General features: G+C 37.5%; 1 protein-coding gene across 1 annotated transcript; it reads left to right on the forward strand.

The window, feature by feature from the left end:
* Positions 1-980: 980 nt before the first annotated feature.
* Positions 981-26,208, forward strand: LOC100244007 (translocon at the outer membrane of chloroplasts 64). Its single transcript, XM_002282366.4, has 13 exons — positions 981-1,376; positions 2,536-2,688; positions 2,860-2,984; positions 9,484-9,609; positions 10,392-10,574; positions 10,698-10,842; positions 12,997-13,165; positions 16,151-16,285; positions 16,468-16,668; positions 23,350-23,477; positions 23,555-23,606; positions 25,326-25,395; positions 25,779-26,208. Exons 1-13 carry the CDS (start codon positions 1,174-1,176, stop codon positions 25,859-25,861), a joined length of 1,773 nt encoding a protein of 590 aa, XP_002282402.1. The 5' UTR covers positions 981-1,173; the 3' UTR covers positions 25,862-26,208.
* The last annotated feature ends 218 nt before the right edge of the window (positions 26,209-26,426 follow it).

Genomic DNA, 26,426 nt, shown 5'->3' on the forward strand with positions numbered 1-26,426 from the left:
GCCCGTCATAATAATTGATACCAAGAATGTTGGTTTAAATAATATTTTATTTTTCTATCAACAAATACGTGGTGAGGTTGACAAGCATGGGGATTGCTCAATTTTATCGTTGTTGCATGCAATCTCTCGTAATGGACAACACCAGAATCGACCTTTTCAACTTAGCCCTTCATTTGCTTTTCTCTGAGAAAGTAGCAGAAAATGGCCTCTTCCAGGAAGTTCTTCCAGCCCATTGGGCCTAATCAAGAAGCTGCCCGGTCTCACCATAATGTGGGCTTCGTCCAGCATAGAAATGCTTATCAAGATTCATTCTTTCAAAATGGGAGAGATTTCTCTTAAAAAAAAAAAATAGAAGAAAAAATTTAACTTACACATACTTTCCTGGGGCCCACTCCAGGATTGACTTCGTTGTGCTTCAACAAAGATGAATATGAGAAGATAATATATAGGTTTTATTTGAGAAGTGTTTTGAAAAGAATTTTGGAAAAATATTTTTTTGAAAACAATTTTTTGTACATCAAAAGTTTATTTAGAAAATTGAAATATTTTTTATTTATTTTTTATATTTTTACTAACATTTTAAAAAAAAATCTAATAATTTAATGATGTTTATAGAAGATTTAATTAAAGTTCTTGAAAGCTCATAAATACTAAAATTAGCTGTGAAAATTTAGGTATAAATGAATTTGATGGAGAAACAAAATAATAAGATTAAATAAATATTTGATATGACCTGATTCATCAAATACAAATCTATTTTTTGTTATTTTAAAATGATTGATTTAAATAAAAATGACAATTTATTTTTCTATCATTATTTTAAAACCGTTGATAAAAAGAGAAAAAGCATGTGCTTGGTTTTGAAAAGTAAAAAAATTGTTAAAAAATAAAAAAAAATAAATATAAATAAAATTTATATATTTTTTAATTATTTAGTCTTATTTTTCCTTAAACCAAACGTAGGTAGGGAAACTACAAATATTTGAGAATTTTCGAAGCATATAAACTATAAAGAGAGAGGAGATTGGGAGTGACACGCCACTAGTGAAGTAATTGGCTCGGCCTCTCTCATACAAAACAAAACCAACACCCACCCACGGTACGCAGTCTAGGTTTCGGAGTGGGCAGGGTTACTGTGTTATCCGCTTCTCCTTCTCCATCTCCGTCTCTCCCATGGCTTCGTCATCTGCGAATCTGTGGGTTTTGTTGGGATTGGGATTGGCTGGCGTATTGTTGATGACCAGAAAGCTTAAGAAAACCATCAGAGAAGATTTTGGCGCATTCGTCCAACGTCTTCAGCTTCTCCCTCCGCCCCAGCCCGCTCCTCCCAAAGCTCCTCATCCCCTCACCAACCTCTCCTTCGCCGTCTCAGACGTGTAAGAATCCACTCCCTGCGCCTTTTTTTTTCTTTTTTTTTTTTATGTTTGGTGCCAGAGAAAATGAATACTCTGAGAAAATCAAAGGGCGTTACTGTTTATTTTTGAGTTTCTATTAAGGGAATTTTTTTTCCTGATCTTTAACTAAGGGGGAGGGTTTGGTGAAAGAATAGAAAAGAAAGTTGAGATTTTTGGTTATTTTTGTGGTTTGGGACGCGGGTGATCATAGACCTCCATTGAATTTGGCTTCATACAAAAAATGTGTAGTTGATTGATTGTGGTGCGTTTTTAATGATTTGGAAAATCCAAGGTTCAACATATTCCGACCCTTGTTGGGCGGTGAAGAATTTGGTATGGGAAATGCAGGAAGCTCATCACAACCCTGCTAGCGTGTATGTGTGTGTATATATATATATATATATATATATAAAATGGATCAGAAACCCTGGATTTTGAATTTTAACCCCTTTTCTTTTACTAACTTTTCTGAGCAAACGAACAATCTTGATTTTCTGAATTAATTTTCTTTATTAATTTGGAGTGTTTGTATATTGAGGGGCTTATTAATTCAATTAAGATGCATCACTGCTTACTTTTTATGGCCCCCTTTCAGTTGTCAATAAAGTCCAACGGTGTAATGCTTTATTGTAGTAGTTGATATTTATGCATTTTTTTTATCTTAAAGTACTTGGGATTGGGTTAGATTGTACATTGAGGGTGGTTCTTTATCGTAGTTAGACTTCACATTCCTCTGGCTAGGGCAGTTAAGTTCGTGCCATGTGGATTGGGTAGGCTCTCGGTATGGTGCGATTGCAGGTTTTTCTGTCTTTGCGCCTTTTTTGTCCTTCTTTCTTTGTATATGGGCGTGTATACTTTCTTTCTTTTAATACAATTCTTATTTACCTACCAAAAAAAAAAGTACTTGGGATACTTTACTATTTTTACCATCTAAAGGACTTGTTGTACGTTAAGAGTTCAATTTGGTGATTCTGGTGACCTTGGTCATATCATTTACAGATTAGCATGTGTGAAATATAATGTCAATGGATGTCCTTTTTTGGCCTTGTATACATCGTGTATACTTTAGGCACTTTAAATACATTGTGTATCTACTTTTGGCACTGCTTTAGTGAAAAATTTTTCTTATTTTGCTTCTCAGATTTGACATTGAAGGATATGTGACTGGGTTTGGCAATCCAGACTGGGCCAGGACTCATGACACAGCTTCTAGGACCTCTCCTGTGGTTTCAGCTCTTGTTGAAGGAGGTGCCACATGCACTGGGAAAACTGTTGTGGATGAAATGGCATATAGGTTTGTGGTGGCTTCATTAAGTTCTCTTATAGGGCTCAGTTCAATGCTGAACGATGTTGCTTATCTATTCCTCTATTTTCCCAAGTTTCAGTGGTATCATACATGAGCTTTATGTTTGCTGTTGTTTAAATTTTTTAATTTCCAATGTTTTTCTGCATGATCTATTTTCAGTATCAATGGAGAAAATAAGCATTATGGTACACCCACCAATCCTGCTGCTCCTTCACGGATACCAGGAGGATCCTCCAGTGGAGCTGCTGTGGCCGTAGCTGCAAATTTTGTTGATTTCTCTTTAGGTAGGTTTCTTAATATCCGTTAAATTCAATCCCCTCTTATTTTCTCGTTCCTTTTTTTTTTTGCTTTCCCTAAGTTTAATAGGTCTTGCATTTACTTCTAGTTTTCTACTTTAGTAAATGGATCTCCTTTTGATTTTTTCCAAAGTTCGAGGGGATTGAGACAAGGAGATCCTCTCTCCCCTTATTTGTTTTTTGTTTGTGATAGCCATGAGGGTGTTTAGTTGTCTCTTGAGGAGGGCTATTAGCGGGGGCTACTTATTTGGTTGGAGGGTGAGAGGTAGGAGTGGTGAGGGGATTCTGATCTTGCACTTGTTATTTTCTGATGATACTTTGGTGTTTTGTGAGACGTCTCAAGACCAGATGACTTATCTAAGCTAGCTTCTCATGTGGTTTGAGGCTTGCTCAGGTTTGAGAATCAATCTGGAGAAAAGTGAGTTAATTCCAATGGGTAGGGTGTATGATGTAGAGGACTTGGCCTTGGAGGTGGGGTGTAAAGAGGGTGGTCTCCTTTCCCGCTATTTAGGTCTTCCTTTGGGGGCTCCCTTCAAATCAGTGGCAGTGTGGGATGGTGTTGAAGAGAGATTTCGAAAAAGGTTAGCAATGTGGAAGAGACATTATATCTCAAAAGAGAAGGAGACTCACTCTAATTCGAAACACTTTGTCTAGCATGTCTATCTATTTCATGTCCATTTTTTGCATGCTAGGACAAGTGAGGTTGAGATTGGAGAAGATTCAGAGGAATTTCTCTGGGGTGGTGGAGCTTTTGTGCAGAAACTGCATCTTGTTAGGTGGAACACGGTTTGCTTTGAGAAAAGAAAAGGTGGTTTGGGTGTGAGAGATCTCTCTAATGAATATAACTCTCTTAAACAAGTGGAATTGGTGGTTTGCCAATGAAAGAGAGATCCTTTGGAAGCAAGTCATCAGTCAAAAGTATGGTGAAGAGGATGAGGGGTGGTGCTCCTGCAAAGTGAGTGAGATATATGGTGTGGGATTGTGGAAAGCTATTAGGAAGAAGTGAAATTATTTGAGTAGGAGGCTGGCCTACCAAGGGGGTAATGGGCAGAGAGTGAGATTTTGGATGGACAAGTGGTGTGGAGATGAGCCACTTTGTGAGTCATTCCCTTCCTTATTTACCATTTCTTCGTCTAAGGAAGCTTGGGTGGCGGATGTTTGGAACCTTGATGGTGATGGAGATGGATGGACCCCTCTTTTCTCAAGGGCCTTTAATGATTGGGAGTTAGAGTTGGTGGAGCATTTTCTGCAAAAGATCCAAGCTTTTAAGGTGCACAGGGATGCGGAAGATAGAGTGATTTGGACAATTTCAAGGTATGGGACCTTTTCGGTCAAGTCTCTTTATTCTATCTTGGAGCCCGAAGTTTCTCCTTTGTTCCCTAGTGGTAGTATTTGGAGATCGAGCGTGCCTCCTAAGATAGCTTTCTTTGCTTGGGAGGCTTCTTGGGGGAAAGTCTTAACTTTGGATCAACTTCAAAGGAGGGAGCACTTCTTGGTAAATAGGTGTTTTCTTTGTCTCTCTAAAGTAGAGATGATTGATCACCTTCTTCTTCATTGTGCAAAGACTCAGGTTATTTGGAATCATTTTTTCTCCCTCTTTGGTGTGTCTTGGATTCTTTCTTGTTCAATAAAGGAAACTCTTCTTGGGTGGCATGGGTCGTTTGTGGGTAAAGCTCGTAAAAAGGCTTGACAAGTGTCCCCTTTATGTATATTTTGGACAATATGGTAGGAAAGAAATTTGTTAGCGTTTGGTAATAAAGAGCTTTCGCTCCAAAGATTGAAAAGTCTTTTGTATGTAACCTATGGTCTTGGGTTATGGTGTCTATAGATTTGAGCCCTTTTTCGCTTGTAAGCTTTATTGATTGGTTAGGCTCTAAGGAAAGGCAGGTGATGTTTTTTGTTTCTATCCCTCTCCCTCTAGTTTAAGCCTTTTGGCTTTTTTTGTATACTTGCTGTATACTTTGAGGACACTGTTTTTTATGTCCCCTTTTTTCTTTATATACAACTTTTCTTTATCTATCAAAAAAAAAAAGCAGTCTTGCATTTACATTAATAGAACTGTTAATGAACATCAATTTGTTAAAGTGTGTATGGGTTAGGAGAGTGGGGTGCCTCTTTTCTATGATCGGGTTTATATCTTATTTCATCTTGAACCTTGATGCTTTTCATCTTGCTTCATATCTTTTTTAAATCTTGGGTTAGAAGGGTTTGATATTGACCTGTGTTTGGCGCTATATTTTTGTCAATCTTCAAAGGTGTGTTTATGGGGTTATGGAACAGCTGTAGGAGGTTCCTATAAACAAAATAACCTTAGTAAGTGTATTCAGAAAAGGTAATTTTTTTTTTTTTATGGGCATATAAGAATATACATAAAGAGTGCCAAACTAAAGTGGCGAACACAACATAATGGAAGTTACAAGTGAGAAACAAAAAGACCAGCTACAGTAGCTACGACTCTACTTTAAGACTTGGAGCACAACCATTCTATAAAATCTAACAAAAAATGTAGACTTCTCTATCATCACCTAGAAGACACCCTTTATACCCATGAACAAATTAGTAATGAGCAAATTTTTTAAAGGCATTATTCAAGTGTGCATCAAGGTGCACTTCAGGGCGAGGTGGCTGCCAAACACGTTGAGGTGTAAGAAAAAAACGTCAACCCTAAAATGCGTATGTATGCCTTAGGGGTTAATGTTTGGTTGAGATGCGCCTCAAGCGCACTTTTCACGCCTTCTAGGTGAGGTGTAAGCCTCAATAAAGTTGCTTATGTGCGCAGAAAGATAAAAATAAAAATATAAATTGAATAGAAATGGATTGAGAGAGAGAGAGAAGATCCTCATTGTTTCAGTCTATGTTTGCTCTCATTGGGGTCACCACTTTTTTGTTTCTCCGGTTGCAAATTTATAAATGCTTTTCCCTCGTTTCTTTGGTTTCTCCGTTCATCTCTCTCATTTTCTCTCTCTGGTTATGTTTCTTCCTCTCTTCGTCTCTCTCGTTTCTTTGTTTTATGTTTTTTTTTTTCCTTTTATTTGTGTGGAAAAAGTCAAACCAACATCAGCCCTATCATGTGCCCTTTTCATGCATCTAAAATTCTAAATCATTATTTCCTATTTACTATTTCCAATGGTTGTATTTCTATTTTTTTTCCCTTTTTTATAATTAAATTTATTGAAAGAAATTTTTTTCTTTTCCATGAAATCATTTTCGAATTTGTAAGAATATTATAATGAAAATAGAAATGCATGTCACTTACTGTATTAATTATTATTATTTCTTTTCTTATTTTGTAGTATATATATTTTTTCTATATTTAATTTTATGATTTAATTATTATTTTGTATCAAATAAAAATAATTATGTATTGCAATTATTAATGTGGTTTTTATGAAAAATGAATTTATTATGAAATTTATTATTTATTTAATTTAATTTTATAGATTTAAAATTATTTTAATAACTATGAAAATTAGAGTCCTAAAAGGCTTACGCCTTAGCACTAAAACGCTTCGCCTTATGCTTTCGCCTTTAAAAACTTTGGTAAAGAGGGAGTCGTTTAGAGATTGGATAATGTGTTACTCTGCTTCAGAGGTTCTCTAGTTTTGTTCCGTCCATATTGTCCAAAAAACGCAAAACCTTCCTTCTTTTCTTACCCACAAAGCTTCCATATCAAACCATTAACAAATCCTTCGCTAAAAATGGGAGAACCCATGAAATGCAAAAAAAAGAAGAGAAAGTGTCGTAACTTTCTAGCTATCCCATAGTGGATGAGAAGATGATCTACCGATTCATTTGTAATTTTGCACATACAACAAAAACCCCCCAAAACCCATCGTCTCATTTTGAGTTGGTCCATAGTTAGGATCCTTCCCCAAGTTGCTTCTTAAGCAAAAAAACTCACTTTGCTAGGAGCCCAAGATCCCCATACTATCGTTGAGGGGAAAGTCACTTCACCCTCTGCTTCTAATGCATCATAGAAAGTCATTGGGAAAAATAATTGTTGAAAGATATAATGTCTGATTTTATGATTTTTTTTTTTTTTGTAAGGAAACATTTTTATTGTATCGAATTGGTACATCAATGCATTGAAATGGTAAATACAAAAAAGGATAAACAATCCTTCTAAAATGTGAAATTGTTGATCAAGTAGTAGCATAGTATACTATTATACTGTAAGTCCAGACACTAAATTATCTGCATAAATTATAGGTACAAAAGCAATACATGTACAAACCACTCTACATGCTCGAGGAGGGAAAAAATTCCCAACAAAGAAAAACAAAACTAAATATTTTGCTTCTTGTTGGGTTAATGGGTATGTAGCTTGATTAGCTCAGTGAGGAACCCAAGAGAAGGAGCATGGAGCATCCCGCCTCATTGGCAATACTTATAATCCTGCTAAGCCAACCATTGATCTTCGATGCACCTTTCTCTCTATTGGACTTACAAGAAATAATAACAAGTGAATCTCCCTTTACACTTAGATTGGAGAGATGCAAAGCTACAGATTGCAGGAAGTTCTCCAATAATGCGGGCCACTCAATAGCTAAATCCACTCTAATAGGTTTTGAATGAAACCTTCGACAGCCATAGTATCTTTTTATACTAGTAGAATGTTTAATTTTACTTTTAGCAGGAAGAAGGATAATAGAGAACAAAAAAGTGATGGCTGCATATCAATTTTCCAAAGCCCAAGCATTATACAATCCCATGAATGCTGGAGTTTTTTGGAATGGGAGCCAATTGGGAAGTCTGGCGGGTTGTGGTTCTGGAATGGAATGGGAGCTTTTTGAACAATAGTTGTGGTTTTGGTTTAATCCTATCTTCACTAATACTAACTACTTAAATAAATATGTTGAACATCTGGGTGTATTCTTTGATTTGTGATAAGACTTGAAAGTTTCATATACCTCAATTATGGATATAGAATTGTCTAATATTCCTTTTAACTTTGAATTGTAGAACTTTTTCCTTCTTCTTGAGAAGTTCAAAACTTATTATATTGTTGATTGGGACTTGCTTTGGAGTATTATGTGTATATGACTGTAATTGAGGTCTTGTTGTGTAAGATGGTTACTTCTATTGTCCTGTAGGGTGTAGGCAGGGTTATTTCCGTAGGCTGAAGATGTTGCATAATGGCGTTGGAAAAAGATGGTTTAATCATTCCCAATAAGCTTATTAAAAATTCCAAGGAAAGATAGAGGTGTTAATGCAGTTTCATCTTCAGGGTGCTTATTAGCATTCTTGGTGGTCATGTATGCGTTTGATTTGATGAATTTAATTCTTGGTTTTCTTTTGTCACCTGTTGGTTGTTCACTAAGTGTAAGGAAAGGGAGCCTTGTGAAGTTTTTGTCCTTATGAGGTGGGTTATGAAAAGGATTATTTGGTTCCCTTTTTATAGCTAGGTTGTTTATTGTTTCTTCATACTCGATGTGACTTCGCCAGGTGATGGGGATAGTTATTGATTTTAGAAAGATCTCCTTAACCAATATAGTTGGTTTTACTACTGGGAAACCACCTTTCTGCCACAGCCATACAACCTGTGAAATCTCTTCTTTGGCCTTTACTTGATGCCTTTATGTATGTATATACCAATACTTCTATGATTGCCATAATTTAACCTCAATAGCAAACTCTACCTGATAAATCAAGATAGTAAAAAAAGAGTAGTTCTTGCTGCCCTATGCATTCTATGCACATCCAACTTAGAACCCAACAAATAATGACCAAAAGTAATCTATATCTTGCCCTTTAGATGGGACTTGAACTTAAACCCTGCCTCATAATGGGGGTTTTTCCAAATAAAATTACATGCGGATTTTCCGGAGTGCTAATTATAGGAATGCCAGCCAACCAGTTCTAAAAGAAGCCTGTAGTGATGAAAAGAAATGAATCCTGTCCTAAATATCCTTTGCTGCAGCTGCTTTCCTTCAAATTGTACAATTTCTTCCCAGCCAAATGAACAGAAGAGTAGCCTCAAAAGCTTAGACTCTAGAACCTTGCCTTTCTTCTCCCACCCAAGATACCAAACAATGCCCTTCATCATGGACCTGTTTTCATGAAGGACCACCAAATTCATCATTGTGGTGGTGAAAAGACATTGCCAGAAAATATGCCACATGACAATGGAGGAACAAAAGGATCCACCACCAATTTATTGCCATCCTTACAAATGTGGGATTGCAGATTGATGTAGTATTGTGCTTTGTAAAGTAAGAATAAAATATAATATTTTAGACTGCATTATTGAGGCAAGGGTGGTTTCTATACTGTTGATTAATATGGGCCTTTATTTTGATTTGTTGAGTGAAACTGACCATTATTTATCCTTGTGTTCTATATTTCCTACAGTTCTTGTGTGTGTGTGTGTGTGTGTTGGCATCATTGAAATGTGAAAAAAGTAATGACTGTTTGATGCTATTTAGTTTGTGGGGCAGTGTTACATGTCTAGTTTGGTATAATTCAGAAAATGCTTTTCATATTGCAGGCCTCGATACTGTTGGTGGCGTGAGAGTACCTGCTGCATTTTGTGGTGTTATAGGATTCCGGCCCTCACATGGGGCGGTTTCTCACATGGGGATCATTCATGTTTCATCGAGTCTTGATACTGTTGGTATGTATGAGCAGCATTTATTGCCAACTAAATGCAATGATGTGGGTTTTTTTTTAATTCTCCTGTACCATTTGAGCTTGGGTTAAGGAGATAATAATACTCTAGTGCTGTAACATGTTCTTCTCCTTAAGATCTCACATGATATGAGTGTGATTAATCATTGTTGGAAAGTGATACTCTTAAATTATTTACCCTCAGAAAAGAAATGTAGAGCACATTTTAACTTGCTGTAATTGTTTGGCATAGTCAAGTTGTATATTTGTGGAGATTATCATTTTTTTGAATAGGATATATTTGTGAATTAACTAATGTCTAGTTAGTTTATTTAGGTTTCTGTTTCACTGTGTTTTCGCCATCTTTGCTCCATAGGGAAAAAACAATATAAGTAACCTTATAAGCTATACAGATCGACTTGGCTCTATCATTTAATCTGGGAACCCATTTTGAATGATTCATTTAGTCTTGAAGTTTAGCTAACCTATCAAAAAAAAAAAAAAAAAAAAAAGAAGAAAAAGTCTTGGAGTTTAGTTTCTTCACTTCTCCTTTCTTTGAAATTCTACATTTTACACTTCTGATGGGTGAATCTTTGATTGTTCTAGATACTGAAGTGGTAGCCACAGTTTGGTCAGAGAATTTGTACCCTCTTTGTTGACTGGTTACCATGATTCTTATTTTTTATTTGTCCTGTCTTTTTAGTTATTGCTTTATGTATTGATCTCTTTAGTTAAATAGATTCCTTCTAATACTTCACTGCATGTAACCTTTCAAATTTACTCTTGCAGGATGGTTTGCTAAGGATCCTAGTATACTTCGTCGTGTTGGCCATGTGCTACTGCAACTTACATATGCTGTTCAACGTAGTCCTAGACAAATTATATTTGCTGATGACTGTTTCCAATCACTAAGGATTCCTGTTGACAGGGTTTATCAGGTGGTGCTTAAATCAACTGAGAAGCTGTTTGGAAGTATGTTTTCTTTTCTTTATGCCCTTTTAACATAAGTTATCGAGTAATCCATCTATCGTGATATTTGTTTTTTCTTTTCTATTTGGAATTTCTCTGCATAACTTCTCGTTCATGCTTCTTCAGGACAAGTTCTGAAGCGTGAAAATCTTGAGAACTACTTAGATTCTAAAGTTCCAAGCTTGAAAGCATTTCATAGCCAGAAAACAAATGGTGAAACCAGAAATTCTTTGATAAGATCTCTTGTAAAAATTATGCATTGTCTTCAAAGGTGAGGTTGCTGCATTATGTTATAGGAAAGTAATTATTTGAAATAATTACATTGTCCTTTCATGAGGTTGAAATCTTTGTTGATACGGATATTTTGATCCTTGATCTTGCTTCATCTTTAAGAATCTGAAGATGTATCTGATTGATATTGGTTCTTGTAAAATTGTTTTGTTTTCTGAGATGATCTGCCTTAACATGACAGACCTAGCATGACAGTTGGTCATTAGAACTAAATTTTTGGAAAATGGTCCTTCTTGGGGGTTACTTTTGCATTTCTCCAACCTTAGGTTGATATTTTCTGAGGTCTCAAGCATATTTACTCTCATGTTTACTATTGGTTTTTATCATATGTTTGTTGTTTTGCTTGTTCCTTCAATAGTATATTTACTGTCATGTTTAATATTGGTTTTTATCATATGTTCATTTTTTGTGCTGGTTCTGTCAATAGTATATTTACTCTCATGTTTTATATTGGTTTTTATCATGTGCTTGTTTGTTTGGAATTTTTTTTTTTTTTTGTGCTGGTTCCTTCAATGGTAGAAATCAGTATCTCTATAGTTTGCTCTTTTTGAGCTAATCTTTGTTGTATTGTTGTATTGTTGTTTTTTGCAATGTTTTCAGAACCGGACCGATCATTGAACCAAAAAAGTTACCAGTTCATGGTTCACTGGTCGGACTGACGGTCGAATCGGTGACATTATAAATATATAATTTATAAATTATCAAAATTTAAAATAATTATAAAAATAAAAATAGTAATTTATATATTATATGAAAATTAAAATTTTATTTGAAAATCATTAAATTATTTTCAATAGTCATGATTCTTCTTTAATCATGGAAGAAAAACTCACATGCCTATTTAAAAATAAAAAAAAATGGCAAAAACATGGAATGTGAGTTTTTAATTTTTTTAATTATTTATTTGTTAAAAAAAAATACTTAGAAATTCTTAAATTTATTCTAATAAATTAAAATTTTATTTTTATTTAATTTTTAATAAATGCACATTGCCAAATGCGTCCTAGGGTTAAAGAGGAAAGGGCAAATCCTCTTAAAAGCAATGGCTTCTCACTTTCCACTGCTCTCTCGTCTTCTTCCTCCTTCCCATTTCTTCTTCCTTCTTCCGTGGCTTCTCATTTCTCTCCCAAACCCAGTTCTCTCTCAGTGCCACCACACTCCAGTTATATTCTCTTTCGGCGATTCCAACTCTGACACTCCGGACTCGTCGCTGGGCTTGGCTTCCCAGTCAACTTCCCCAATGGTCGTACCTTCTTCCGCAAATCAACTGGCCGTCTCTCCGATGGACACCTCAATCTTCTCTGTAAGTCATCGCACCCGACCACTACTTTGGATTCTCATTTCTTCTTCCAGTGCAGGGGGTGGGAGGGTGGCTTCGTAGGAAGAAGGGTGGGGTCCCGCTGGCGGGAGACCGTGAGGAGGGGGGCTTTTCCAGCGGTGGGGGACGGCAAGAAGGGGCTTTTCTAGCGCGGGGTGGGGGTCCTACCGATGGGGGACGACGACAATGGAAAAAAAAAAAAAGTTGAATTGGACGGTTCGAGGGAAACCGTCCGGTTCACCGGTCGGACCACCGGTTTAGCCGGCCTAATTCCGGTCTGAACACTTTCCGGTTTAAATGACCAGACTGAACAAGAATCGTGACCGGTCGGCGGTCGGACCGGCTGGTCCTGTTCGGTTTTTAAAACCATGGTTTTTTGTGGCAATTGGATATGGGGCAGTTGCTTGTTCAATCATATGTCCTTTGGATGACTTACTAATCTTTTAAGAACTACCTATGATGTGATTGACTTGAGTCTTGCTGTTTAGGTTGCTCTCATGTTTCTTGGATCTGCTTATTCTTGGAGGCAGCATGTATTTTCTGAAAGTGACCAGTGAAATCATTATTCTCTTCTTTGTCTGGTTTCGTCAATTTAAGTTCCTTTTTACTGTGGGCATAATAATGCACGTCCTTTGGTTTTGGCATATAATCCTATAAAGTCTGTCAATATGGTTTTGTTTCCATGGTTGAGCATTGCATACTTTTCTTTATATCATGAAAAGAATTCTGAGTGTGTCAGAATCTTCTATTTCGGTCATTTTGATACTTTCCTGGGCTCTGTGTAAGCTGAAGCTTGTCTTGTTCTTCTTAACAAAGGCATGAGTTCAAGCATAATCATGAAGAATGGATCAATTCAGTGAAGCCTATCCTTGATGCTTCTATTTCATCACAATTACATGATGTATTGGAGGTGGCAGATACTGAGATTGAAAACTGTCAATCATCCAGGATGGAAATACGTTCTGCTCTTAACTCTCTTTTGAAGGTACTGAATTTATACTGCAGTGTGTGGTACATATTGCAGAACTTCTATATCATTAATGAGTCATCTAATCATAAGTACTGAATTTATATCATATATGATTCTCTGGGTGAACTTATAGTAGAGCTGATTTTATGTGATCGGTCTTTAGTTTGGAGATGATTCTTTATGTGCAGATAGTAATATATAGGTGATTCCATCTTTTATGTTGATTAGAAAGAGAAAAAAAACAGTCCAAAAACAACCATTAAGGGCATATAAATCTCAAAGGGAGCATACTTGGTCAACCTATCGCCTATTTAGTCTGTCAGACAGAGAATCCAAGTATAGGAAAAACCCAACTCTTTAAGAACTCAATAATCATTCACGGCTATACATACTATTTGCAAGGTCCTTGCTTCTTCTCTGAGACCGAAGCTGAACCACCTTCACAAGGATATTATTAGGTCCAACGAAGCAGCCTGCTCCAGTCTTTCCAACATGCTAATAACTCTACCTCAATAGTCAACCTTCCCCCATCAGTTGTAGAAAAATCCCTAATCAATCTGCTCTCATGATCTGGGAGCTCGCCTACTATAACCATATATACCAGATTTTTCCAAAGAGCATCCTTCAATATTAAACTTGTTCTGGGTTCTGCTTAATATGCAACTTTTGAACCCTCCAAAATTAATTTCGCTGTGTGTTTCCATGCAACTCTTCAACCCTCCTACTTGAATAAACCTAAGCCCAATCTAACATGATCACATTGACCATTGTGCTGGGGAAAGCATTCACCAGCAGTGACTACCACCCGAAAAGAGGAAAGAAAATAGAACAAAACCTATAAAACTTCACATGCCTCCATCTATCCTCAAAGATTCTAGTTTTCCTCTTTAGCCAAATCAGCCATGGTAAGTTTAAGAGCCTCACACCTCCAGCATTGCTTCCAAACCCCAAGAAAGTGATCTTCATGCTTTGCACTCGTTTCAACTATTGTTAAAGTAATAGATAATCAACTGCCTTACCACTGTTTAAGCACCTGATAGGCTGATATAATACTTGGCCCTTATGACTTTAAAAGAGATGTCTTAGCTACAACTAATTGTTAATATTAACCCTTACATTAACAGTGAACTAAGAAAATCCTGGGCTTTTGGTGGATTTTTCAAACTTCAAATTGAATTGTCTTGACAAAAGTGATTGAAGCCTTAGATTAGAACAAAGCCCGAAACTTGAAGTAGTTGGAGACTTTCTGTGTCAATGTTTTAATAGTAGGGGAAGGCCATTAATTTCATGCTCCACATGATTAGGGAAAAAAAGAAAAAGATTGAAATTTCAATTAGTAGAGGGTTCTGAGTTATCACAATTCATGAATGGCAGAGATTGCTCCAAACTCAAAAAGGAAATAGAGGCCAAAATATAGATATTGTAAGAGTGGTCTTATCACCAAAGATTTTCCTGAAATCGGATCTTTATACCATCACCAATAGTAGAAGGAATAAGAAAAAACTAGGAAACCCTAGGGCAAAAGCTTTACGGGGATCATGTTGTGATAATCTAACCAAAATGTTGGTATCCCCATCCATTAGAGTGTGCTTTGTAGATACTTCTATTGACCTTGTGCTCAAGTGCATTGCTTTTCATAAGAAAGCTCCCTAGCCATTACCTTAGAAGCTCTATTCCTAAAAGAAACTTTACCAAAGACTTGAGCTCTTTATACTACTTCTATGCACCACAATCCCTTCTAGCAAGTCTTTTATCTTTTGCTTAGAATATCGATGTTCTCAAAACATGCACAAAAATCGTAAAAGGAAAAGGTGACTGCAGGTTGCCTTTCCTAAGCCCTGAAAAAGTGTCTACCTAACCCTTAGCATAATGATTAGAAAAATTTATAGTGTTGTTCAAAATGTATCTAGCATGAAAACCTTCCCTAAATAATACTTCATCCTCTGATACCAAGTATTTTATTATTTTTTTCATTCTTCTCCATTGCATCCCCATGAAAGAGCTTATGATTACAATCTTCTTCTTTGATCCATTTTCACTGTTAATTTTTCCTCCAAATAACATCTCCCTTCAGCAAGAAATAATTTAACTCCAATTTCCAAAGTCAGATCTACTGATCTGTAATTACCTTCCTCTATGTTCCTGTGCATATACGCCCATGTGCCCCAATCAACTTCTCCACTCTGATATTTTTGCATAATATGCTGAAGATGGTTCTAAGCTACTTAGTAATAACCTTAAAAGCAACTGAATTTTTGGAAACCAATCTGCATCCCATAGATAAAATTATGAGTTTTGTGCTTTCTTAACATGTTCAAAAAATTTTGTGGATGTGCCTTTAAGGCCCGACTCAAGTGATAAAGGGTTGGGGAGGATTTGTGGGAGGTTCTAGATTCAAGTCCCCTATAAATTTGCATATAAAAAAAAAAGTTGTAGATGTGCACCTATCTTCTTCTATGATATACTATTGATAGACTAGAGGGTAGTAGTTGCTAGATTATTTAAAATACAATTATTAGATAATACAGGAAAATCAATATTTTCTATGTTTGGGTCATTTAGTGACTAAATTACAGTTCATGTGGAGTTTTGGGATTCATTGAGTTAAATTTTAATCTTGAGGGCCACTTTGATTTTTCACCTGGCAACTACAATGATTATTGGATTGGTTAGGAGAGAATCTGGGGTCCAGTTGACATTCTTCCAATATCCACTTGCATCCCAAAGAAGCCTATTGTTTTTAATAAATTGCATTTTTCTTGGAATTTACCTCTTTTCCATTTTTGTAATATCATATATCCATATGCATGATTCATCATCAACAAAATATGCGTTCTTCCCCTGGTAATAAGTGACATCTCGGTCGGTACTTGCTCCCCTAATTTTGTTCTCTTTATTTTGACATGTGACTGCATGCTGTCCTTATTGCTAGTGTTCTCTTAATTTGTTTATCTGGGACTCTTTGAAGTATGCTTCTGTTGCTTGTTAATTTTTGGACAGGATGATGGAATTCTGGTGATCCCTACTGTTGCTGACCCTCCCCCAAAACTTGGTGGGAAGGAGAGTTTGTCAGAGGAATACCAGAACCGTACTCTTGGTCTGTTGAGTATTGCTAGTATGTCAGGTTGCTGTCAGGTTAAATTCTCTCTCACTCCCTCTTTTCATGTTTGAAGGGTGTTGCTTTTCACTGGATCTGTACTCTCCCACATTTTGAATATTTAACATTGAAATAATTGCAGTAGTTGGTTGAGTTTTCTCTGTGATGATGAATTCATGCTACTTATTTTCTTTGTTGGTGTTTCTACATCTTGTTTTAGGTCACAGTACCATTGGGACTTTATGACAAGTATCCTGTTTCAGTATCTTTCATGGCTAGACATGGGGGTGATCGCTTTTTACTAGATACAGTGCAGACCATGTATGCATCTCTTCAGGAGCAGGCTGACATTGCTGCAAAGTCCAAACTATCAAGTAATGCTGTTGACCGGGAAACATCTGCTGAAATTGCTAAAGAAAAGGTACCTTTTTAAATATATTTTTGAATGTAAAGTTTGTGGTCTGCAGCTTATTTAGCGAATAATTCTAATAGGACCTGCAATGAATCAGGGTCAGATCAACGTAATAAGGGGTCTTAAGGCAAAATTATAAATGAATCATTTTATCTATTATGTTATTATAAATCATATTATCTATCTATATGCATAAAGAATTCTAATCTAAAGTTCATTCTTGATTTAAATTGAATGAAAATAGTTGAGAGAGAGAGAGAGAAAGGAGAAAAACCTTAATTCTCATTCATGTGATTAACTACTTACAATTGAGAAGTATATATATATATACAAGCCTAGGAGAACTAACTACCATACATATAACCTATATTAAAAAAGGAAAGACTGTACACTATATATACATTATATTCAACACTCCCCCTCAAGTTGAAGCATATATGTCATATGCACCAAGCTTGTTACAAATGTATTTAATCCTAGGACCTCTGAGAGATTTAGTGAAGATGTCTGCTAGTTGATCATTTGAATTAACAAAACTTGTAGCAACACATACTGATGCGATCTTCTCTCTAATGAAGTGACAATCAACTTCAATATGCTTAGTCCTTTCATGAAAGACTGGATTGGATGCAATATGTAATGCGGCCTGGTTATCACAGATGAGTTTCATCTGTTCATCCTTTCCAAATCTCAACTCTTGAAGAAGATGTCTCAACCATATGAGTTCACATGTTGCCAGAGCCATAGCTCGATACTCGGCTTCAGCGCTAGATCTGGCCACTACATCTTGTTTCTTACTCTTCCAAGATATTAGATTACCTCCAATAAAAACACAGTACCTTGAAGTGGAACGTCTATCTGTGGGTGAGCCAGCCTAATCTGCATCTGTGTAACCAACAACCTGAGTATGACCTCTGTTCTCGTACAACACACCTTGGCCTGGTGTGCTTTTGATATATCGAAGAATGCGGATTACGGCATCCCAATGGCTATCACATGGTGACTGTAGGAATTGACTGACAACACTCACAGGAAAAGAAATGTATGGACGAGTAATGGTGAGGTAGTTCAATTTACCTACGAGTCATCGATATCTCCCAGGGTCTCCTAAAGGCTCCCCCTGTCCTGGTACAAGTTTGACATTCGGATCCATAGGTGTGTCTACCGGTTTACAGTTTAACATACCGGTTTCTTCCAGGATGTCTAAAGCATACTTCCTTTGGGAAAGGACCACACCGGAACTGGATTGAGTTATCCAATTCCCAAGAAATACTTGAGTTTCCCTAAGTCTTTAGTTTGAAAGTGGGTAAAAAGATGTTGCTTTAGTTTCTGAATACCATCTTGATCACTACCTGTAATGACAATGTCGTCCACATAAACAACCAGATAAATACACTGCCCCAAGGAGTTATGATGATAGAAAACTGAATGGTCTGCTGTACTGCGAAGCATGCCAAACTCTTGAACAATAGAGCTAAAACGGCCAAATCATGCTCGAGGAGATTGTTTCAAGCCATATAGAGAACGGCGTAACCTGCACACTAAACCAGACTCCCCCTGAGCAACAAAACCAGGAGGTTGCTCCATATAAACTTCCTCGACAAGATCACCATGAAGAAAGACATTTTTAATATCCAACTGATAAAGAGGCCAAAAACACATAGCAGCCATGGAGAGAAGCAGACGGACAGAAGCAATCTTGGCAACAGGGGAGAATGTGTCACCATAATCAGAACCATAAACCTGAGTATAGCCTTTAGCAACTAAGCGGGCCTTAAGGCGATCAACCTGACCATCAGGACCAACCTTAACTGCGTAGACCCAACGACAGCCAACTGTAGATTTACCAGAGGGTAAAACAACAAGATCCCAAGTGCCATTAGAGTGCAGAGCAGCCATTTCATCCACCATTGCCTGTCGCCAGCCTGGATGGGAAAGAGCTTCATGGGTGCTCTTTGGAAGAGAAACAGAGGATATAGCAGAAACAAAAGCAGAATAAGGTGAAGATAATCGATGATAACTCAAAAAATTGTAAATAGGATGAGGATTACGAGTAGAGCGAGTACCTTTCCGAATAGCAATGGGTAAATCATCAGGAGAAGGCAGAGCCGGGGCAGGAGAAGCCGAAGGGGTAGGAAGTGAGTTAGCAGGTGTCTCAGCAAAAGGGAGAGGAGCAGCGACACGAGGGCGACGATGATAAACCTGAAGTGGTTGAGGAGGCACGACATCAGCTGGGGAGACAATGGGAAGGGGCAAGATTTCAGAAACAGGAAGAGACTCAGAAGTGGTGGAAAAGAATGGTGAGTCCTCAAAGAAGGTGACATCAGCGGAGATAAAGTATCGATGAATCTCAAGGGAATAATAACGATAACCCTTCTGAAGTCTAGAATATCCCAAGAAGAGGCACTTCATGGCTTTGGCAGAAAGCTTGTCCTGCCCAGGAGTGAGAATATGAACAAAGCAAGTACAACCAAAGACACGAGGAGGAAAGAAATAAAGTGGTTGGTCAGGGAAGAGAAGGGAGTGAGGAATCTGATCGTGTAAGACAAAGGAGGGCATACGATTAATCAAATAACAAGCGGTAAGAACAGCGTCCCCCCAAAAACGAAAAGGAACATTACTATGGAGGAGGATAGTACGAGCTGTCTTAACAAGATGTCGATTCTTGCGTTCAGCTACCCCATTTTGTTAAGGAGTATGAGCACAAGAAGACTAATGAAGAATCCCATGATGAGACATAAATGAAGTAAATGGGGCTGAAAAATATTCCCTAGCATTGTCACTGCGTAACACACGAATAGAAATATTGAACTGGGTTTGGATTTCAACATAAAATTTCTGGAAAATAGAGAATAACTCAGCTCGATTTTTCATTAAAAATAACTAAGTACATCGAGAATAGTCATCAATGAAAGTGACAAAATACTGAAATCCTAAAGTAGACACAGTCCGACAAGGACCCCAAACATCAGTGTGGACAAGCTCAAAAGGAGACTTTGCCCGATTATTCAAACGCTTTGGGAACGAGACACGAGTATGTTTCCCAAGCTGACATGACTCACACGGAAGCGACGACAAAGTGGAAAAACGAGGGATCATCTTCTGGAACTTGGAGAGACTAGGATGACCTAGACGATTGTGAATGAGGAGAGGAGCATCAGTGGAAATGCAAACTACAGCAGATGAATCCGAGGTGAGGTGATAGAGGCCTTGAGACTCACGTCCTATGCCAATCGTCTTCCCCGTACTCCGGTCCTGCAAGGTCACAAATTTATCAGAAAAGGTAATAGAGCAATTAAGAGTACGAGTGAGTTTGCTGATGGAAATAAGATTAAAAGGACATTCAGAAGTATAAAGGATAGAAGTGAGAGGTAGAGAAGGCAGAGGAAGGACTAAACCAATACCTTTAGCCACAGTTTGAGAACCATTAGCTAAGGTAACAGTAGGTAAAGCAGAGGTAGTAGTAATAGAGGAGAAAAGATCCTTATTACCAGATAGGTGATCAGAAGCTCCAGAATCTAGAATCCAGGGTCCAAGAGAAGATGTGTGGGTAAGGCAGGCAGAGGCATTACCAGGCTAGGCAACAGAGGCAATAGAAGCCTGAGATGTCTGAGATGCGGAGGAGCTCGGAGGATGAGGCAGTGGAGAATCAGAGGACTGGGCCATATGGGCAGTGCGAGGAGGCCGTCCATGTAACTGATAGCAACGATCGCGAGTGTGGCCAAGTTTATTGCAATAGGTGCAATGAGGACGTTGGCCTCTACCTTGGGTACCACTGCGTCCTCCTCGAGAGGTAGTTTGAGAAACTAACACAGAAGAATCTGAAGTGCTATCAGATGGCAAAGTCTGAGTGGACGAGATACGGAGGAGGCGAGCAAACACATCATCCAAGGACGGAACTGATGAACTACCAAGAATTTGATCACGGATAGGCTCAAGATCCCGACGGAGGCCAATAAGAGTAAGGACCATGAAGAACTTGTCAAGCTGTGTTTGTTGAGCCCCAACATCAGGAGTAAGAGGCATCACAGTCAAGAACTCCTCCTTAAGAGAGGCAATCTGACCAATATAAGTAGATAGATCCAAGTCCTGTTGGCTGATATGGACAATAGCAGAAGCCACCTTATAAAGACGCTGGATATCATTCGTGTATAATCCTTTGGCCTGAGTCCAAAATTTAAAACAAGTTTTGTAGGCCTGAAGATGAAGAAGAATCCTGGGATCAACCGATTGCCATAATACACTACATAATTGTGCATCTATCTTCCTCCACTGTACGCGGTCAACCTCAGGGATATCTGCCTCCTGGGTAACTAAGTGATCCTCATATCCTTGACCCATAAACCAAAGTTCAACAGAGGCAGACCAGGAAAGATAATTTTCACTGCCAACCAATTTCTCCGAAGTAATCATAGGAGATCCAGATATGATAGAGGAAAAAATGGAAGTTTTAGTAGCCATATCCACTTATCTGGAGAATGAAGTATGTTTGGATCGAAGAGAGTCCTAATACGACTTCAGATTGCGGCGTGGCACCACTGAAAAAGGGAGACGACCTCAGATCGCGGCGTGGTACCACCAGAAAGGTAGAAGAACACTTCCCAAGGCACGTGCAGGGATTGGGGTGGAGAAAAAGTAGCCGGAGCTTCGCCGGAAAGACTGTTTGGAGGGCTGACGGAGACAAAAATCCCCAAAAGAGGTACATGCAGGGCTCGGATGGGAGAACCAAGGATGTAGGGAGGCTGGTCGGCGTCAGGCAAAGCTGGAGGAGGAGGCGTGTCGCCGGAAAAGGCCTCACGCGCCGGCGCGTGAGATGCAGTCGCCGGCCGGAAAATTGCGCGTGGCCGTCGTGTGGATGAGCTTTTGGTTCCGGTGCCTTCACAAAAGTTGGAGATCTCCTCTAGGCGCTCCTTCTGGTATGGTCGGTGTCGGAAAAAGACGTCGCCGGAAAGTTGGCCGGAAAATTTTGCCGGCGGTGAGTGTTTTCTGACGACGATCCGACTGACCGGAAAGTATTGGGAGATGGGGAAGGTGACCGGAATGAAACACGGTCACCGGAAGGTTTCCCGGAGTTGATGACACGGGAAACTAGAAAGAATTAGGTTTTCTCCCTTGGCTCTGATACCAAGTTGAGAGAGAGAGAGAGAAAGGAGAAAAACTTTAATTCTCATTCATGTGATTAACTACTTACAATTGAGAAGTATATATATATATACAAGCCTAGGAGAACTAACTACCATACATGTAACCTATATTAAAAAAGGAAAGACTGTACACTATATATACATTATATTCAACAAAAATGAAGAAGAAGCCGATAGGAAAAAAAATAACTAATCAAAGGTTTAAAGTTTAAATCCATATTTGAATTTTTTTTAGTGGGATGAAAATAAAAAAAAGGAGGGCACTCACTTGAAATTGCATCTCATTGGACAATGGGACCAGTTTTATTGAGGCCTAATTGAAACTAATGGGGTTTCCTTTTAAGGGGTTCTCATTGGTATTTGTCATATATTAAAATGTGACCTGTTAGAGACATCTCATAATGCATATAAAAAATTACCTATCAAAAAAAAAATCTTTGTTTTTAGCATCCCAATTCTTTGTATGCTAGGGTAGTCTAGATTCTCTGATGGCATTCTCTTGAAGGGTTTCTAGTTTTCACACTTTTGAATTTTCTACTAACAATTTGCATGTATGAAAAAGTTTTTGAAAAACGAGAAATTGTTTTATTTGCTTTCCTATTTCTTTCTGTAAACCTGGCATGATTGTTTCTTTTATTTGGATGTATTTAGCGTGCCTGTTATCTTAGTTGATAGCTGACATATTTTGGTGTTTTAGGAATTTTCTCTGTTAAACGCCTCTGAGTCCTTAGTGACATTTGGATTGGCTGTCAGCAAGCCTAAAGGAGCAGATTATTTTTTACAATTTCATTTAAAATCTTCTGGTAGCTTACCAAAGTAATTTAACTTCGAAAAACTGATTATATTCCACAATTGAGGTTGTGAATAGTACTAGATGGGGGGCTTTAATTTTCATCTGCCAACTTTACGCATTCAGTAGAATGTGGAGTTCTTCAAATTTCCAATGTATCACAACCTACTTCAGTTAAAATGAAGAATTGGCTTGGAGAGGAGCATGTGTGAATGTTAAGAGTGCCTTAAATGTAAATGTTGGGAAAACCAATCTGTGTAACTGATTAACTTCTTATTTTTGCTCCTGCATCTTCTAAACTTCTTTTTTACTGCTTATTGGGAACGTTGTTGAAGGAAACAGGAGACAACACATAGGGAGAGCTATATTAGAGAATGAGATGCCTGGTAAACCTGAACAAAAAATAACTTTTGTTGCCTATAAAGATTCAAATTACAGGGATTAGTTGAATGATAAGTTTGGATATAGCAATTTCATAATATGCTTCTCATTGGAATGTTCATTTTTCTTTGGATATTCTGTAGTTAAAATATTCTTCACCAGTATATGAACTATGTGCACATCCTTTTTTAGTTCTTAATTTGATATTCTGCTGTTAAGTGTTCTACATATTATTTCGAACGTCTTAGGCAACTGGGCAATTACTTACAATCAATCCAGAAATGGGCTATTGAATGTCTATGCTTTTCTTTGTACTTCTGTGTGTTTTCTTCTCTGAAATCAATTATTTTCTTGTGTTTTCTGTTCTTTGATTAGGGTAATCAAGCATTCAAAGATAAACAGTGGCAGAAGGCTGTTGGCTTCTATACAGAAGCCATTAAACTTAGTGGCAATAATGCAACATACTACAGCAATAGAGCTGCAGCATATCTGGAAATGGGAAGGTATTGTTACTTTATTGAGAATTTATGAATAATGGTTTTTTCAATGTGCTTAACAAGTTCCCTTTTTGTTTATCCAGTTTCCTCCAAGCTGAGGCTGATTGTACAGAAGCAATCAATCTTGATAAAAAGGTAAGTTTCTATCCCCAACCAAATCTTTTAGTTGGCGTGCAGTGGGTTCTTTGCCTAATGTTTTATGCCATGTATAGCGCCCCATCACTTTTTACATTAAACATGAATCACTTGATAGCAAAGATGCATATGCATTATATTTTTGTATAGTTACCCACATGGGTGTCCCAGTGGTAAAAGGGGTGAGCCTGGACTGAACCATAAACTCAAGCATACTGATTTCCTACTCCCAAGGGTGTTAAAACACCTGGGTTTAGCTACTAACTGTGTATCGTGTGCATTCAGGATTTACCCTGAATCCTTGTGCCCAATGAAGAATTGGGGCATGGGTGTTTCCCTCATTATCAAAAAACTATTTTATTTAGCTAAAGAGAATTCTCATATTTTAGTTTTCAGTGTTTTTTGTCAAACTAGGTGAGTATGCTATGGTGGACAATAGAAATTCAAAGTTCTTTATAATTGATTTGCAATGCCAGTTAGTATTTTAGGCCATATGGCATTCATTTAAGTTTTTATCTTTAACTTGTAACATTGAGCATCAGGCCATCAAATATTATAGTATATGTTGTTGTTGCTGCTGTTTTTTCCATGTTTGTTTGGGTTTAACTTCAACTAATAGAGGAATTTCTGTTTTTTGCCCTCAAAAGGTTGCCTTCAAAAGGAGTTTGCTTCCATGGATATTCTTTTCCTTGACAGCTACCACAGCTTTAGTATATTATGAAATCCCCTTTTTGGACATTTGCCTCTTAGCCATTCCTTCCCTTGTGTAGATGCCTTGTGCACCAGGCCATGGTGTATTAGATGGAATTATTATGGAAATATGTATTCATATTGCCCTGAACAAATGTTTCCTATACATTAAGAGAACTCCTTTGTAGAAATAATATATTCACTTTCTCCTTAAGCAAAAATTTCCTCATGTTCACCACCAAATTGAAGATTGTTGCTATGTTTGACTACCATCAACTTCAAGGAAAGGTGTCTTTTAGCAACCAGCTGAATCACATTTGAGCTACTGTTGGCCTATATGGACCTTATTTTCTAAAAATTATCCTGTTTATTTATTTATTTATTTATTTTGCATTTCTTGTGTAAGCCATTCATAACATACTCTATTATTTCTGGAACTCTTTACTCCAACTTTTTCCTGTGAACTAGAGGTTAAGTATCAAATATACAATGTTCTATTATATGCTTGGAAGCTTTCCTATAGGAAGTGTATCCAGTGAATATTTACTTGTTTTCTGGGTCGTCCCTTTTCCAGGTAAGTAGCCTAGATTAGTTTGCTTGGGAATGTGACTTCCAGGTGGGAAATAATACCTCTGGAACCTTCAAGAGATAAATTATCGATCTCTCTGAAGAAAAGTAGTAGGTATTTTTTCTGTAGATTATTTGAAGAAGCAAAGAAAAAGATAATTGTGAACTGGTTTCATGCCCATTGGAAGTTGCACATTCGATTCTAGTGGCCATGGACCCATGACCCCTTGTTCCATGAATTTGGTTCCAATTAGAGCCTATTTCCATTTGTGGGAAATGTCTATCTACCGGCTATAGCTAATTGTGCATACATGGCATGGACAATAGCTACATCTCCTGTGTTTCTTGTGCTGCAACTGTATAGCTTTTGTTCTGACTTTATCTTTCGTAGTACAAGTTTCTTGTGCTGTAATATGAAATGCGTGGAGTTCTATGTTATTGATACTGGCCTCTACTGTGCAGAATGTGAAGGCCTACTTAAGGAGAGGCACGGCAAGAGAGATGCTTGGCTATTATAAGGATGCAATTGAAGGTGAGTCGATTCATTGTTCATTGAATGGAAATGTGCATGGTTTGTGTTATGTATTTGTATGGTTCTTCAGGCACAAACAATTATGGAAGAAACACATCCTCAAATCAGAAAATGCTAAATGATACCGGTTTTCAGATTATAGGAAAATTATAACACTTGAAATCATTACAGAATAATTGCTAGTTGAAATTGCAGTTAAAAAAATTACCAACAGATAGTGCTAGATTTGATTTCTTATTCTTTCCAGACTACAAATTCATAATACATCTCATTTAAGAGCTTGTTGGAGCTATACGTTGACCATAGTTTGCTTCTGGGGTACACAATGCAAATTTGTTTTGATCCCTGAATGTTCTTGGACTAACGTCACTTTCACCCTGCAGATTTCAGATACGCACTTGTTCTTGAGCCAACCAATAAAAGAGCATCCCTTTCTGCTGACAGACTAAAGAAGTTATTTCAGTAAGTGATTGAAATATAATCAAGGCTTCAGGAGGCTCAGTGTCACAGAAACAGGTCTTCCTCATTCATTACCTTGCCTCATTCCATTCAGAAAGATGATTTTGCCATACCTTCCCAGCAGCCCCACAGATCTAATTCTTTTTCTCTTGGTTAAGGCATTGTGAAGGCCTGGAGTAGTCACTTGATCTAGTCGCCATTTTGGTAGCTGTAGTATATCACTATTGCTGGAACTTGTAATTATGGTTCGATTTTGTTTACTCTGATATTTACATTCGGGTTGTAATTCTAGCATTGAGCTGAGGTTTTATACTTTTGATTTTGGTTGAGGTGATGAAATAATTTTTCCCTTGATTAGTAGCTGTTCATAGATTTTTAGCTCTTGAATGAATGCGAGGAGTCTGGTGGCTCTCCAAAAACTTCTCAATTAATTCTTTAGAATGATACCAAAAGGACAATGTCGCTGACAGTAGGATATTGTCTCTAATTTGTTTCTTGTCAGTTTTGGCATGTTAATTTTAATAATCATACAATCAGTATGAATGATTTGGATCTGCTGGAGATGGGTTTAG

Source organism: Vitis vinifera, chromosome 17, assembly GCF_030704535.1.
Source record: "Vitis vinifera cultivar Pinot Noir 40024 chromosome 17, ASM3070453v1".
Taxonomy (NCBI): Eukaryota; Viridiplantae; Streptophyta; class Magnoliopsida; order Vitales; family Vitaceae; genus Vitis; species Vitis vinifera.